Consider the following 15,832-nt stretch of genomic DNA (forward strand, 5'->3'; position numbering starts at 1 on the left):
GCCTTTACTTTCTCAAAATGAGATACAGAAATACCGAATACTTAGGAAACATACCCAAGGATTTCTAAATTTTTTTCTGCAAGAGAAGCCTTGTCCAGAAGAATTTATTTTCCGAGCACCCACAAAATCTGGCATTGTGTACTTGGTATATAGGAGTAGTTAATATTTCCATCCATTCAAGACCAAAAACTGACCGGCCTTAACGAATTGCCAGTCCTTGCGAAGATTTCAAAACCACCAAAATAAAAATGTTCCAGAAGATTCCACGGTGCCTTCCTGCCAGAAAGGCTTAGACGTACAGTTTGTAAGTCTCGGCACGTTCGCCATAATTTGTGGCCGAAGGCTCGCAGCAGTCTCACGTGATGATACCGAATGCAAGACTGGGACGGCTAGTCTGTGGGCGAAGAGATTTCACCTACCAGAAAAGAGCAGTAGGTTTGGAAAAGAGCACTCTTCTAATTACGGCCTCCAGGCGACTATACAGAGACACTGGTGGCCTTTAGTTTAGTAGACCATAGAAAAACTACGTCATTGAAAAGCAGCGCCCAACACCGGCCGCGGAGTTAGACGGAGATGCTTGTGCGCCGATACCTGCCGAAGATACTGGTTGGACCATTTTTTCCTGTGCCCCGCGCAGCGTTTCGTAAGCCGGCGCACTTGGTTGCTGCATGCGTGTCTATGTGCACTCACGAATGGAGGCCATTCTCCGCTTCCGATATATATATATATCCGATCTGGGGGAGAGCAACTGGCAAATTTGGAATTGAAAAACCAAAAACCAAAAACCCTAAACAACCAACAACTATCACACAATGGTCTCGAGAATTGTCCTTGAAAACGCGCCTGTTAAGGCTGTCAACTTAGCCTGGGGCCAAGAAGACTCTACTTTCAAGTTGGTCGATGCTGAAGTCCCAGCCGTCAAAGATGGTGAGTTGAGAATTAAGCCTTTGTACCTCTCCAACGACCCTACACAAAGAGGCTGGATCGCTGCAGGCCAGGACCCAAAAAGATCTTATGTGCCTCCTATCTTGAAGGGCGAGCCCATCAGAAGTCTTGGATTGGGAGAGGTGCTCGAGTCCAAGAGTGACAAATACGTCGTTGGCGACGTTGTCACCGGCTTGCTCAACTGGTCCCAGGAACTTGTGATTCCAGAGGCCAGCGTCAGCACGAAAATCGACAAGCTGCTTCCTTACGAATGGTACTTGTCTGCCATCGGACTCACCGGTTTGACTGCTTACTTCGGCTTGAAGAAGGTCGGCCAATTGAAGGAGGGCCAGACTGTGCTTATCTCCGCTGCGTCGGGTGCCACTGGCTCCATGGCCGTGCAGCTTGCCAAGCACTTTTTCAAAGCTTCGAGAGTTGTCGGAATTGCCGGCTCGGCCGACAAGTGTAAATGGGTCGAGTCCTTGGGTGCCGACTACTGTGCCAACTACAGAGACGCCGACTACCAAAAGAAATTGGACGAGTTTATTGGTGACGAGCACTTTGACGTGTACTTCGACAACGTCGGTGGAGAGATGTTGGACTTTGCTTTGAAGCGCACCAAGAGATACGGCCGCGTCATTGCTTGCGGTGCCATTTCTGGATACAACGACAGAGCCAAGTTGGCCGTGAACTCGTGGACCGAGATCATCAGCAACCGTTTGACCGTGCAAGGTTTCATTGTGTTTGACTTTGCTTCCGAAATCCCTGAGGCTGTTGGCGACATTGTTAGCGTCATCAAGGCAGGCAAGGTGAAGCCAGAGGGCGGTGTGCATGTGGAGGACTTGTCTGGCCTCAAGAATCCTTTGGAGAAGGTTCCTGAGGTGTGGTTCAGATTGTTTACCGAGGAGAAGCCTCAGGGTAAGTTGTTGACCAAGTTGGCTTAGGCGCATGTCTTAGCTTTCCGATGCGCTCGAGGATTAGTATACTGTGTTTTAGAACGTCCTAAATGAACGAGGTAATGATTAAAATATGGTGGTCTCAGCTGTAGAGAGGCGGTGGTGACGAGTCATTTCAGTCCTCATGCTGCCACTATAGGAGGCATCATACCAGGTATCTCATGAGAAGTCTGCGAGGCAGCTGTGTGATGTTTTTGTTGTCTAATTTCCTGGTACTTATGTAAGGTTTCGGGACACTTCATCCAGATGATCTTTTTTTCCTTGTGCCATCTAGTGCAAAAAATGTCAACGTAATTGTGCTAGTGCTTTTAGGGCGCTTGGAACAGTGTCTTTTCTTTTCTTAACTTGGAATCAAGAGCTTGGGGTAAATACTCAAGACTGAATTGTGCATGTCTCTGTATGGCGGCCAATGCAAACGTTAAAAGCATCGAGTGCGGTTGTGTCATTTGCAAAATTTTCAGTCGTTCCAAGCTGTTTTGGCACGACTCGAGCTTTGGATGGCAACTCTGGTATTTTGGTACAGTCGTTTGGTTCTCGTAGCACAGGGGAAGTGTGAGCCATACTTGCATAGCTTTACTTTATGCAAAACTCCTGACGTAGATTTGTGAAAATAGTGTATTGAAAGTGACTATGGTGGATATGAGTCGAATTTTGGCAACCGGAATATAGCAGGAGAACTGACATAATTTAAGTGGTGGAGTATGGGGTGCGAATGGATGTTGGGATATAAGGTTGGGATATTAGGTGAGATATTAGGTATACTATATGGTGGAATACATGGTGAAGTATTAGGCATACACATCGGTACAACTGTTTAATTCTAGTCTTGGGGCCATTGGAGAATTGTCTGCCCTTTCCGGAGGAAGTACGAGTCGCTGTCGAATGTAAATATAACCGCACACGCCCAGAAAGAGTCCTGGAGACTCTGCAACTGGAGATCAGGTGATAGTGTGACGTCACAGATCCAACAGCCGTGGTAAAGGTAGATCTAGGCTTGTGTCTATCTATGAAAACTAAGTGTTCTAGAACAAAAATCCAAATGATGAGAGGATAATCTTATGATATGCCAGGGACATGATCAGAGGTATAGGGAATATGTTAAATTCTGTATATGGGATCGGTTGCATTCGCATACCTATCATAACATTATCTCAGTGACCATAAAGGGAAGTCAGGATGGCGCATAGGTTAAGAGGGTAAGACTTTCACATCCCGAATACCACAGATAGACTTGCCTACTCGCCAAGGTTGAACTGTCTATAAACCTTTCATCTTGTAGTCAAGATACAGCCACTAGCCTTTTTCATTTTCTTTTTTCGACAGAAACACCAGGGTGTAACTGGAGGGATATAAGACACCACCACTAGCGAAAAACTATAAAGAAAAAAAACTATAATAGATCGCAACATTGGCTCAGGTGAGAAGGCGCGAGCATCAATTCACGAAATCTCCCAAAGACTTCTGCCCATAACCAATGTAAATCACTTGAATAATATTAGCAAAATGTCAACGTTCCATGGGATATGTTTTTTTAGGGCCCGTGACCATAGTTCATTCGACAAGGCGGCAGACGTATATCCGTCTTTGCCTCCTGGTTCCTTAGTAAATCAACTCTGCGAACGACTTTACAAACCAATTAAGATTTCGTGGATTGTCAAGGAGAGTATTTAAAGGAGCTAGCATCTCCCTTAAGTCCACTGGAGCTTGAAAACCGATCTTTTGCCACCAAAAGTGCGCAATCTCACACTCATTGTAGAGGTGGGTTAGCGTCTGATCGCTATAGCAGCGTTTCAGACCTGCGTCCGAATAATGACTCCCATACTTCATGACCATGACATAAATGGACAACTGAGGTCAGAAAATAATGTGAAATATATGGTGATGCGACTTCCTGAATTTAAGAACTAATGTCATCTTCAGACGATATCCATTTCCTCCAAAAAGAATTGTCGGTTGCGGCCATACCATTCAGGAAGCACTGTTTCCCGTCCGATCAACGTTAGTTAAGCTGCATAGGGCCACACTGAGTAGTGTAGTGGGAGACCATATGCGAAATTGTGGTGCTGCAATCTTTTTGTCACATGATAGAAACTGGAGTAATACAATAGGGTTTGTGGACTTTGAAAGGATTTTTTTAGTTGGTAAAGAACGCGCAGCATCGAACCATAATAATTAAGGCACACGTTGCGTTCACCTGGTTACGCAAGACAATGTTTGTAGTGCGCAGCGTAAAGATATCGGGAATCCACTCATATAAAAACGTATGTCACCACACAACACAGACACAGATGCATACTTTGGACCTAAAATTGCGTGGAAACAACAGTCACAAAAACATCATTTATTATTCACTCCCCAGTCAATAACTTCTGTCAAAGGTAGGTGGATCCAAAAACTGCCACCAATGTTAATGGCGCCCGAATGCCGAAACCAAAGGAAGCGAATCAAGTTCAAAAGGCCGCTGATTCTTACCATATTTCTGGACAGGTTAGAACGAAGTAAAGAAAAAATTTCATTGATGGTATTCTTCAATAAAGGCTATGATTTTTTGAAATGAAGTAAGAGATCCATTTTAAACTTTAAATGGTTTGAAATTGAAGGCGCAAATATTGCGAAAATTATTCTTTACCAAGCTTCTTTAGGAGCCTGCAAAAGGAAAATGGGCCAGCATCGCGCTAATTGCATTTGGGGAATGTGCTTTTTTACTGGACTTTGGGCACGAAAAAAGTCTAGTAGACCTCTGTGGCGTAAATCATGAAGTTGGAACAACATTGGCGTTTTGAAGCAGACTTTATAGACCCCAACGTGTTGAGCCAAGTTCTCAGAAATGTATAAAATGATTCTATCGCCGGATCATTTTCAATATTCAGGTCTTCACAAAAGCCTGTTACGGCAATTGTCAGTATATGAAGGAGACTCATATCATATTCGGAACTCGCACATGAAACCCGATGGATACATGGGCAACCACAACAGACCTGGTCTGACAGTCTGAGTATTTCAATATGCTACAGCGAATGGAGCTAGTGAACGAAAACATACAATTCTTTGAGCCCAGCTCTCAGCCTTTTGCTATCCAGTTATGAGTTTTCTCCTATCTTGGAAAAATCAACTCCCAATACGTGCCTCTGTCTGTCTATGTGGCAGAATGGTGGCCGCCAGACCTGCACCGTTTTCACTCTACAAACTATGTCATTTGATCCATTGTCAGGTTCCTCTAATTTCAGGCAACCTTCGTCAACCACAGTTAAAACATAAGTTTGTAAATCGTCCTTGATCTTGAATTCCAAAAAAAAAAACTACACATTCAAGTGAAATTGCGCAAAATCAGCCCTGTCAGGATTTGGCACATCGCGTTTATTACTAATTTGCCACCACCAAAACGGTCGCAGATACAGTGCGCATCGCCTCAGCCCAGTATACCGGCCCATCGGTCCAACGAATATGGTTCCAACTTAGCGAGTTCAAGCTACGGCGTCTTTGTAGCTGATTTGCCGAACTTGCTGGCCAGACTTGCAGGAGTTGCCAAGGAACCGTAAAGAAGGCCAGGAAAAAGACCTGTATTTTGTTCTTTGGTCGTTAGGTCCAGAGGCACTAGACACTGAGGCCCCAGATCACCAAGAGCCTCGGTCTGACACCTCTGTTTGTGCTCCAAAACTACGTCCAAAGGCGTTTTTGAATCGACCAGCATCCATATTTTGGATATATCCCAAAACCGCCGTGTGCCACGTGACGCGGCCTGCCCACCATAGCCAACAAGCGCAGACCCAAGCAAACCCGTCCTCCCTACCGCCGATATGTATACCAGACGAGTTTTGTGGAGGAGGGGCGGGACAATAGAAGGGGGGAAGATCCGGAGCACGTGCCCACCGACAATTTCGGCAATTGGCAGGACTTCAACCCGGCGCAGAATACCAATATCCGGTCCGTGTATGTGCTCACGCAAAAGGCGGAATTGCAGGGCAAGAAATGGCCGCTCTCGCAGTTCGAGAAGGTCGACGTGCTAGCGTGCTGCTTGTACTACGGCAGCGACGCCCACATGCGGGATTTGCAGCTCGAAAAGGCCGCCCAGCAGCACGCCCAGGCGGCGCAGAAACGGCCGGTGCTTCCGCCTGAAATCGTCGCGTACATCCTCGAAATATTGTGGTTCTGGGGCGAGCTCAAGCCGCGGTTTCTCCGCCTCAGCAGGCTTCTCCATGCAATGGCCGCGCCGCTTCTATATAGGCGGCCCGAGTTGCGGGGAGACAACTTCCATCGGTTTGTGGACACGGTGAATGGCCACAAGACGTTTGGCTCGTATATCCGGGACCTCGACCTCGCGTACGTCAACCAGAGCGGCAAAAACGCGTCTGTGGCCAAGCTCCTCAAACGGCTGCGGCCCGTGCTTGTGCATTTCGTGGCACCGCAGACCAGTTTTGGCTTGGGGCCTCTAATGGCCCTCCGCGGCTGTGTGCGGCTCAAGTCGTTGGATTTGCGGCTCGTGTCCGAGACGCTCAATCTCGAGGAATTGTTTCTGTCGATCCGCCAGCTCGACTCGCTCACGCACCTTTCGTTCCCGCGGCTGTCGATCGAAATCAGCGATTACAGCGGCATCAAATGGCCGCCGCGGCTCGAGTATCTCCGCGTGTCGGGCGGCATTTCGGACGAGTTCTTGATGCAGCTGGCGTTCCCCACCACCATCCGCCACATGGAGTTTGCACACTGCCCAAAGGTCGAGCACTTTGGCTTCCAGCATCTCCTCCTTGAGTTTGGCCGCAACTTGAGGTCTCTCCGCATCCAGTTCCCGATGCCCGGGCTCCATGCAAACTCGCTCGACTCGGTCTTCGAGCTCTGCCCAAACCTCCATACCTTGGAGGTTTCGGTGGACTACCTTCTGGCGGAGTTTTTTGACGAGCGGTACCTCCAAAAGCGGCTGGACCCGCGCCCGCTCCGCACCTTGTACATAGATAGCAGCGGCATGCTTGGCACCACGGACAAGTTGGATGCGATCGACTTGGCGTTGGCGCTCAGCGAGGCGCGGCTTCCGCTTTTGAAGAACGTGCGTTGCACGGCGAAATTGGGCTGGGACCCAAAGTCCGATGGTGTTTTGCACATTGCCAGCGAGCTCGAGGATCGTGGCGGCGGGCTTTATATTGGGTACTAGGGGTGTTTTGAGGGAAAGCAGGCAAGAGAAGAAAGGTCACGGCGGACATATTTCTCTATCGACTGAATGGTACAGTTGTCTTTGGTTGATGTGCCGAGGAGGCTGCTGCTGTCACTAGTTATTTTCGTGGTGAAGCACCGAAAAAGTTGTCAGGCAGAGGCGGGGGCTTTTGCTCTGGTGGCTTCTAGGACTCTCCGGTTACAAGTCCTCGCAATTTCCGTTAACCGTTGTAGTTGCAAATTATTGGAACACAGCTACACATTTTGGCGTGTAATAAGCTGAACGAGTTTTGAGAATGGCCAGCTGCCTAAAGCGGCTGAACATCTCAAAAGATGAGGAAGAAAGCCAGAATCAGTAAAGTGAGCTGGTGGTTTTCGGAGTCCGTCCACTCATTGCTCACAGCACTGGACAAGAACATTTCAGTACTCCACCAGCACATCAGAAATTCCTATACGCACCCAGAAATAAATTAAAATCTGCAAAGTCGCCTATGAATTCTCGTGGGCGGTTTTCCTTGACGACGGGGACTGACAATTCAATCGCAATGAGCCAATCTAAAGGACAGCGCTGTTTAATTTCACACCTTTCGGCGCCACGGGACAGAAATACCAAGCAAAAGAATTCGCTTTTTAGCCACGCCGCAAAGATCGCTGTGTGACGCTGTTTCAGGCCTCAAGTAGTTGAGCACAGCTGCAAGTCGCGTAATTATTGACGTGTCCTTAGGTTCTCCCGTACCCCCAAAGTCGGCTGAGGTTTCTTCAGCGGCTTTATGAAGAATTCTTCATTATATGTTTTTGAAATGATTTCATGGATGATGGTTTGGTGTGCTCCTCTGCCCTGACACCGCACGCAATACACGCACCAATAATTGTACAATTAGCCCAGCACTTTGACCCCACAAGTCAGTTGACTATGGTGCTTTTTTTATGAATTTGTTTTCGATTATTATAAATCAACATTTTTATTTTGCGGCCACAATTTATGAAGCCATGTACGCATCATTTTGGGCAACTAAGGGACAAGTGGCGTACTTGAACTAGACTACCTGTGCTTCCTCGCTGAGTAGTCAACATTACACCTTCCCCAGAATCACTTAAATGCCCGAAACCAAAGAAGCCGTCTTTTCAAAGTAACTAATGAAGATATAAAGTGATATCGAGGCTTGGTAGACAAAGGATGTCCAAGCTTGTCGTTCCTGCTGCATCAAGAATAACTGCAAAGCTATGGTATGAGGTGGCATCTTTCTTCATCAATGGTGAATACCCAGTCGGTTGCCTCAAGTATATCACTCGAGATGTTCAGTGTTTTACTGAACAAACCTAGAGATAAATTTGATGTAGCTGGAGACCTATTCAAAGCCCTTTACAGAGATTGAGAGAGAAACTGCTCAAACTTGTCATTTCTTGCTCATATCGATACGAGTGTGTTTATATAAAATCAGACGCACACCAGCCATGAAAGTTTCATGTTCGAGGAAGCAAAATGGGCATGAGAAATCTTCCAGTATGCCTACCAAACGCTCTGGGATCCCGACCCACAACGAAGTGTCCAAAGTCAAGATGGAATAGAAGTTTGAATTCTGAAGTATGATTAAGAATGAGTTTCGAAGAAGCAGAATGGAATAGAAGATTGAATTCCCATGTATGATTAAGAAAGAGTTTCGAATCAGCAGAAATGAGAAAATAATAGAAGACACATGAAAACCATTGGATTTAATTTCTAGTTAGTAGGAGGCTTCCGTGTCCCTACTCTCAAGAAATTACCCAAGATATCTGGGAAAACTTGATAAGATATTCCAAAGCAGCATCAAACAAAGACAAATGAGCAAAAACATACTATTTTCATTAATGTATGAGACATTACACTTTTCATCGTTCCTTGCCTTCTTGAAACTATAATAATAAATTCTTGAAAATGAGCTAAAGAATATGCAAAGAAGCATGAAATAAAAGTAAATAAGAAGAAGCTCACATTTCACATGAATGTAAGGCATCTACATCCAGCTGAGCACTGATGGCTTCAGCCTCTTCCCCATGGCTTTTCTGGCCGCCTCCGGTCTTTTCACCTTTTAATTTGCTTGTTTTGTAAGTGGAAAATCCTTCTTCTGCATATTCCATAGTAGCGGGCAGAACTGCATCGGTAGTATTTACCTCAGTTTGAACATCTTGTTGTTCATTTGACTGATGGCATTCTCTGCGTCGCTCCCGTTTTTAAACTCGCCAAACCCGAACCTCAGCCACTTCTCAAAACTTTTGCCTCTGGTTATTGTCTTGGAAGCAATTTCCACCGAAAGGATAGAAATACTATGTTTTCAGCATCCGTTTCATAGACACTTGACACTATGATCAGAAACCTTGGGAATGATTTTGAAAGGATATGTCCACGTATCGAACATGAAGCAAGAAGCACTCTAACCATTGAAATAGAGACTATATGACTCTCACCCCCTACACCCCTGTAGTTATCATAAAAACATAAGTTTCCTAGGATACCCAAGGATCTAACATAAAACACTCTTACCGTGATACAGAAAACTACGATTCTCAGTATGCCGTTTTCCCAGATAGGCCAGTCCAACCACCGTTCCCCGGCCCCACTACCACAGAAACTCTGGCCAAACGATGCATCCATCTCGGCGCAGTCCCTGCTTTCTGCCGATGGGCGCAGACGCGAGGCCAAAAAGAAACGCTGCCGCTCTTGTCGCGTAATTCGCAGCCAACTCTCGACGCCCGGCGCGTATAGTGTTCGCTGGAATTTTACCGATGAGCACAATACCGTTAAACGGTTCCAAATTGTCACTGAAAGCTTTCTGGTGAGTAACGGTCGCCGAGGCGCCACTGTCGATTATTAATTTGGATATCGCTGACTTTTGCGGTATTGTGAACGGCACACCGGCCACGCTAATCGAGGTCGTTCTTATGATGTTATAATGGGTGTTTTTGTCTTTTGGTAATTTTGTGACTTTATGCACATTCATTTGGTGCTTTCGGCCCTGGCGTTTGATTTATTGGCGGTTGTCTTCATCTAGTAATTGCAAGTACGCCCCCTTTTTTTGCAGTGCAGTTGTCTATAGGCGGCTTTATCGTTGTACTCTTCCAATTTGTGTAGCCGTACACAACTTGGGCACATCTCTAGTTGCTCAGCAATTTTCATCCAATACATTTTCAGAACCTTTTCTGAATTTGTGGGATGTTTGTCTACCGTGACTTTTTCTTGCTTGATCCCAGCTGTCTGTATCGCATGTAACCCGCCTTGGTGTATGATTTCTCGCTCCGGAAGTCGGCTTCAGTGCACCCAATGCTTTATATTTTAAATCGAGATAAGGTGTGCCGTCCAAAATACCTGATTTTCCCTCTCTAACTTTCGAGTGCATTTTCCACCATACATTGTCTGCAAAGTATGTTACAAGTTCCTGGGGGTCAACCTTATTCGACAATTAATCGGCCTCCCCGTGGTTCCACTGGCCAATGTCGATCGCTCCTGCATTTGGCTTTCCAGTTGATAAAAGTGGTAAGAGTGTCAGTGCTGGTATGCGATTAGCTTCCCTTTCATACTTTTCTTCGTATTTGTGAGCTTAAATATGGCCTTTATGAAATCTGTACAGTCTCTGATGAGTGTAAATATGATGAGTAGTTTATCGTAGGCGCTTTCTATAAGGTTCTTGGAAGGAGGTTTCCACTAACCCACCTAGAAGGGACCCGATACCTGCTGCTAGTGCGTTTGGGGTAAGTCCACATGGGACTAATCAGGTGGCAAACGTCAGCGACAAGCAAAAATTACGAGACTGAAATGAAATCCGCAAACCGGCGTTTGCACATCCTCACAAACACCATGGCCAAACCGCATACATTAACTGCATCCAAAGGACGGGACTAGTAATGGAAACTCACAACGAAAGCAAAATTGAGCCAGTGTTAGCCATAACTCTGATAATGGACTAGACACACCTGGAGCTAGTAACAAAGCATGGAAATGCGGTCGAACAGGCAAAAACGAAATCGCAAGCTCAGACATATGGCCGTGTTCAAAGAAGTGGGACGAACGGAAGTACCAAATACTATGATTATTACTACTGGATTTGCTCACATTGGAGACGAAGCAATCAAAACGACTAAGAGTCAAATTTAGCTACTAACTAAGCGAATGAACGAGCCTGAACACTCAGGTGCATACGAGGGCTCCGGAACTCGTGACTTTCTACGGGAGTGAGGTTCAGGCCACGTTCAAGAAGGATTACAGATATGACATAGGGATTACAATCAGTACGGCTGACCCTGCGAAGTACGAAGACGCCATGATCGAGAACGTGATGATCTACTCCATGTGTATGCCAAAAGCCATTGAAATGGAGATAACAAACGCCAAAAGCGAGGCAAGTAAAGACATAATCACCGAGCTTGAAAATCAGAAAAGTTCAGAGTTTTTCTTGGTTAAAAATAACATCAATTTGATAAAGAAATACTTCCCAAACATCCAGGAAAAAAGGGACAGATTCAGAAACGAAAATAGAACGATAGCGTCTGCAATGTTAAAGAATCTTCCTTTCCTCGTGAAGGAAAATGAGGTCTCGAGACAGAAGATGGGTGATGTGGGACACGTTATAGCAACGAAAGTTGACTCAACCAAGATATGGAAACTAGAGAAGTTTTATAGACTTGAAAAATTCGGGCGAGCATGGTAGGAGACGTTCAAAGAGAAGCTTGAAGACTGTGGTTCTGAAAGATCAGACTCAGACCTGGGGCTATTCACGAAGGTGAGCTCGAGACATAATGCAAATCGCACTATACGTGGATGATTTATTGGTCAGTTTCCAAGACAAGAAAGGCGAGGACTTCAAATGATATTTGAAAAACATGGCAAAGATAAAGATCAAGGTATTGATGATGCGAAAGAATTATGCGGCGCCGAGGTCGAGATGGTAGAAGGAGGATACAAGTTACATCAGAAAACGTACCTGGAGAACCTACTCAAAAAGTGCGAAGGACACTTAATACCCGAGAGGGAAGGACCCCGATCAATGCTTATGACCGAGCGGAGTGTAAGACTTGCTGAATGAGAAAGATTTGGAGAAGTACCAGGAAATCCTAGGAAACTATAACGGGCTTGCAGAGATTAGCCGGCCCCATATAGGGTACACATACCGCAACGGAATAAAACTTGGCCCAATCGGAACGATGTTAGTGTACCTCGGAAATACAAAAGACTTCAGCAGCGAAATAGCAAAGATCACTCAAGCAGAGAACAAAATCAAGCTGTACGCATTCAGCGATGAATCTTTTGCAAACGAGGAGGAACGAAAGTTCAGAACAGGCTATATCATCTACACCCACTGAAAACCGATAGCGTGGAAATGCAAGAAACAATGCTTGTGACGGCAAGCACCTACGCAGCAAAATATGTTGCACTCAGTAACACAGTACACGACGTATTACTCGGCAAGTGTTTGGAGGTGCCCACCATATTTTAAGATACCAGGGGTGTTATTTTGTCTGTGAACGGAACAGGAAGCAGCTCCAGAAGTAGCATAACGGTGGACCCGAGGGACATTCACCAAACCATCACGGATCCTCGGGAAAAGAGGATCCAGAATTCCACAGATAGACAGCCTCTTTACAAGGCTGAACTATCTATCAACTTATCTGCTTATAGTCAGGAGACAGCTCTAGCCTGTTTGATAATAGTTGGTGGCTGGAGGCCCACCCATACGTGGGATAGTACAGGAGATAAGATAGGTCGCAGTACCCAAGTCATGGAAGAAGAGGGAGATTGGATCAACGAAAGAAAAGGCCACGGTGATGTTGACTGGGGCGATGAATTCAGGATTGCATCATTCCGGGAGCGTCACGTCGGCTGCAACACGCCGCCTTCCTGATCTCTTCTTCTCAGGGATGAGAGCATGTATTCTAGGGACCCCAGTCTTGAATTGAGAAGTCGGAATCTAAAAAGACCGTCACGCCGCCTTCCTGATCTCTTTTTTTTAGGGATGAGAGCATGTATTCTAGGAACCCAAGTGTTTAATTGACAAGTCCGATACATAAGACTGTCACTCCGCCTTCCTGATCTTGCTTTCTCCTGAGAGTAGAGCGTGGTATTCCAAGGACACTCAGTACTGTACACCCTGAACCAAGGATTCTGATACTGAAACACTGCCACGTCTGCGGCATCACACCTTCCTGATCTCCCGTTCTCATAGATGACAGCATATGTTCTAGGCACCCCACGCTCTGCACGTCCTGGTCTGGAAGCCCCATTCTGAAAGATCCAAACGCGGCTCCTGTCGCGTGCTTCGCAGCCAACTCTCGACGCGCGGCGCGCAGGGCCTGCAGCACGCTGCAGCCAGGATCCTGCACGCGCGGCGCAGCGCGCAGCCGCAGCCAAAAAACACCGTCGTTGTACCAGCCCTCCAGTCTGAACCACCCCAGCAAAAGCGCCACAAACACCGAAAATGCACGAGCAGGACCAGCCCCCGCCCACGGCAGCCGCAGAAAAAGCACGCACGCCCGGCGGGCACGTGACCGCGCCCGCCGCCCCCGCCGCCGGCCGCAACGCCCGTCTCTCGGCGTCCGACGGAAGGCAGGCCGCCGTCATCTTCTCCGTGGCCGTGCTTTTGCACACCTACCGCCTCCAGTGTTCGCCCAGGGTGGTCTTCGACGAGACGCACGTCGGCGGCTACGTGCGGCAGTACTTCCAGGGCCGCTTTTTCGTGGACGTGCACCCGCCATTGGGCAAGCTCGTGTTCTACTGGCTCGCGCTCCTCGGCGGCTGGGACGGGCAGTTTGGTTTTGGCGGCGTCGGCGACGTGTACGACACAAACGTGCCGTTTGTGGCCATGCGCCTGTTCCTGGCCGCGTGCGCCGCGGCCGCGGCCGTGCTGGTGTTCTTGGCGCTCCGGTTCTCCGGCTGCCGGCTGCGCATAGCCTGCCTCGGCGCGTTGGCGGTGGTCTTTGAGAACTCGCTCGCCACGCAGGCACGCGTGGTCATGCTCGACAGCGCGTTGGTGGCGTTCACGGCCGCGGCGGTGGCCGCGTTCCAGCGCTTCCAGGCGGCAGAGCCGTTCTCGCGGCCGTGGCTCAAGGCCATGCTTCTTACCGGCGTGGCGGAGGGGCTCGCGGCGGCCACCAAGCTCCCGGGGCTCTTCACGGCCGCGTGGGTGGGCGCGTGGTCGCTCGTGCACATGTGGCGGCTCGCGGGCGACGTGCGCGTGCCGGGCCGCCAGTTGGCGCTCCACGCGGCCAGCCGGGCCGTGGCGTTTGCGGGCGTGCCGGCGGCCATCTACTGCGGGCTCTTCGCCGTGCACTTCCGCATGCTCCCGCTCGGCGCCGGCGCCGGCGACGCCGGGCTCATGGCGCCGGCGTTCAAGGCCGCGTTGGCGGACGCGCACGGCTTGCGCAACACGGCCGTGGACGTGCTGTATGGCAGCACCGTGTCCGTGCGGCACCACCGCATGGACGCGTACTTGCACCTGCACGAGTACACGTACGTGGGCGGCTCCGGCCAGCAGCAGGTGACCATGTACGGCTACGACCCGGACACCAACAACGAGTGGGTGCTCGAGCCGCACGGCACGTACGTCGACGGCGCGCTCGACGCGCAGTTCCGGCCCGTCAAGGACGGCGACTCCGTGCGCGTGTTCCACAAGGCCTCGCGCAAGTACTTGCGCGCCAACGACGTGCGGCCGCCGCGCTCCGAGCACGACTACCTGAACGAGGTGGCGTGCCACGGCGGGCACGACGCCCCCGCGGACATCGACCTCGAGTGGACCGTGCGCATCGTGGGCAAGAAGCCGCACGCGCAGTCCGACTTGGCCTTGCGCAAGCTCCGCGCCACGGAGTCCGTGTTCCAGCTCGTGCACCGCGGCACGCACTGCGTGCTCATGGGCCACGACACGCGCTTGCCCGCGTGGGCCTTTGGCCAGCTCCAGGTGCTCTGCGTCAACGGGCCCACGCTCGCCAACACGCTCTGGTACATCGAGGCCAACCGCCACCCGGCCATCGACGCCGACGCGCTGCGCTACCCGCGCGTGCACTTGCCGGGGCTCCTGCTCTGGGCGAAGATGGCCCACTACCACCGCTCCATGTGGCGCGTCAACAAGGGCCTGGCCGCGCCGCACGCGTACGCGTCGTTGCCGCTCGCGTGGCCGCTCGCGGCGCGCGGCATCAACTACTTCAGCAACGGCCACGGCCTCGCGCGCTTGGCCGGCGAGCTGGGCTCCCACGTGTACTTGGTGGGCAACGTGGCCGTGTACTGGGGCGGGCTCGCGGTGGTGGTACTTGTGGCCGTGCGCCTGGTGCTCGTGGGCTTGCGGCGGTTGAACCCGTTCGTGCGCCCGGCGCCCGTGCCTGCCGCCGCCGCCGCGTGCCGCGAGGCCCAGTGGCAGTACGCGTCGGGCTGGGCGCTCCACTACGTGCCCTACATGTTCATGGAGCGCCAGCTCTACGCGCACCACTACTTGCCCTGCGTGTTGTTCCTTGTCTTGGGCACGGCGCAGTACGTCGAGGCCCAGGCGGGCGCCCGCTCGCGGCTCGCGGCGGCGGCCTGGGTGCGCGGCTACGACGCCTACTTGTGCGCCGTGGTGTATGTGTTTGTGCGCCTCCGGCCCTTGGTGCACGGCTCGGCCTGGACCGTGGCCCAGTGCCAGGCGGCCAAGTGGCTTCCGGGCTGGGACTTCGACTGCATGGCCTACAGCCACTGAGGGGCTTGGGGCTGGATGGATGGCCACTGCGCACTGCGGGGCGGATCCGATCCCGGCGGCTTCTGTTTGGCCGCTGCTTCTCAGCCTGTGTTCATGTTGAAGTTCTTTCCAAGTCAG

General features: G+C 49.9%; 4 protein-coding genes across 4 annotated transcripts in view; all 4 read left to right on the plus strand.

Moving 5' to 3' along the window:
- Positions 1-812: 812 nt before the first annotated feature.
- Positions 813-1,868, plus strand: METBIDRAFT_37092 (MDR family NADP-dependent oxidoreductase; the record flags this gene model as incomplete). The annotated part of the gene is made up of 1 exon (XM_018856820.1): positions 813-1,868. One exon carries the CDS (start codon positions 813-815, stop codon positions 1,866-1,868), a length of 1,056 nt encoding a protein of 351 aa, XP_018714525.1.
- A 2,971-nt stretch (positions 1,869-4,839) lies between these two features.
- METBIDRAFT_76932 (uncharacterized protein) lies at positions 4,840-7,023 on the plus strand (the record flags this gene model as incomplete). The annotated part of the gene is made up of 2 exons (XM_018858608.1): positions 4,840-4,843; positions 5,633-7,023. 2 exons carry the CDS (start codon positions 4,840-4,842, stop codon positions 7,021-7,023), a joined length of 1,395 nt encoding a protein of 464 aa, XP_018714526.1.
- Positions 7,024-11,177: 4,154 nt separating this feature from the next.
- Positions 11,178-11,811, plus strand: METBIDRAFT_116728 (uncharacterized protein). The gene has a single exon (XM_018854056.1). The coding sequence runs from the start codon at positions 11,318-11,320 to the stop codon at positions 11,702-11,704; it is 387 nt and encodes a 128-aa protein (XP_018714527.1). The 5' UTR covers positions 11,178-11,317; the 3' UTR covers positions 11,705-11,811.
- Positions 11,812-13,468: 1,657 nt separating this feature from the next.
- Positions 13,469-15,832, plus strand: part of PMT5 (putative dolichyl-phosphate-mannose--protein mannosyltransferase) — a gene marked incomplete at its 5' end in the record, with an annotated part of 3,612 nt that continues 1,248 nt past the window's right edge. Inside the window, one exon of the mRNA XM_018858355.1 lies at positions 13,469-14,944. Within this exon, the coding sequence (XP_018714528.1) occupies positions 13,469-14,944 (1,476 nt within the window). The remainder of the gene's footprint in view (positions 14,945-15,832) is intronic.

The sequence above is a fragment of the Metschnikowia bicuspidata genome (genome assembly GCF_001664035.1).
Source record: "Metschnikowia bicuspidata var. bicuspidata NRRL YB-4993 chromosome Unknown METBIscaffold_1, whole genome shotgun sequence".
Classification (NCBI taxonomy): domain Eukaryota; kingdom Fungi; phylum Ascomycota; class Pichiomycetes; order Serinales; family Metschnikowiaceae; genus Metschnikowia; species Metschnikowia bicuspidata.

What these genes read in the sequence shown, in the direction of transcription:
- METBIDRAFT_116728 (XM_018854056.1), top strand. Translation starts at nt 11,318, where the DNA reads ATGATCGAGAACGTGATGATCTACTCCATGTGTATGCCAAAAGCCATT.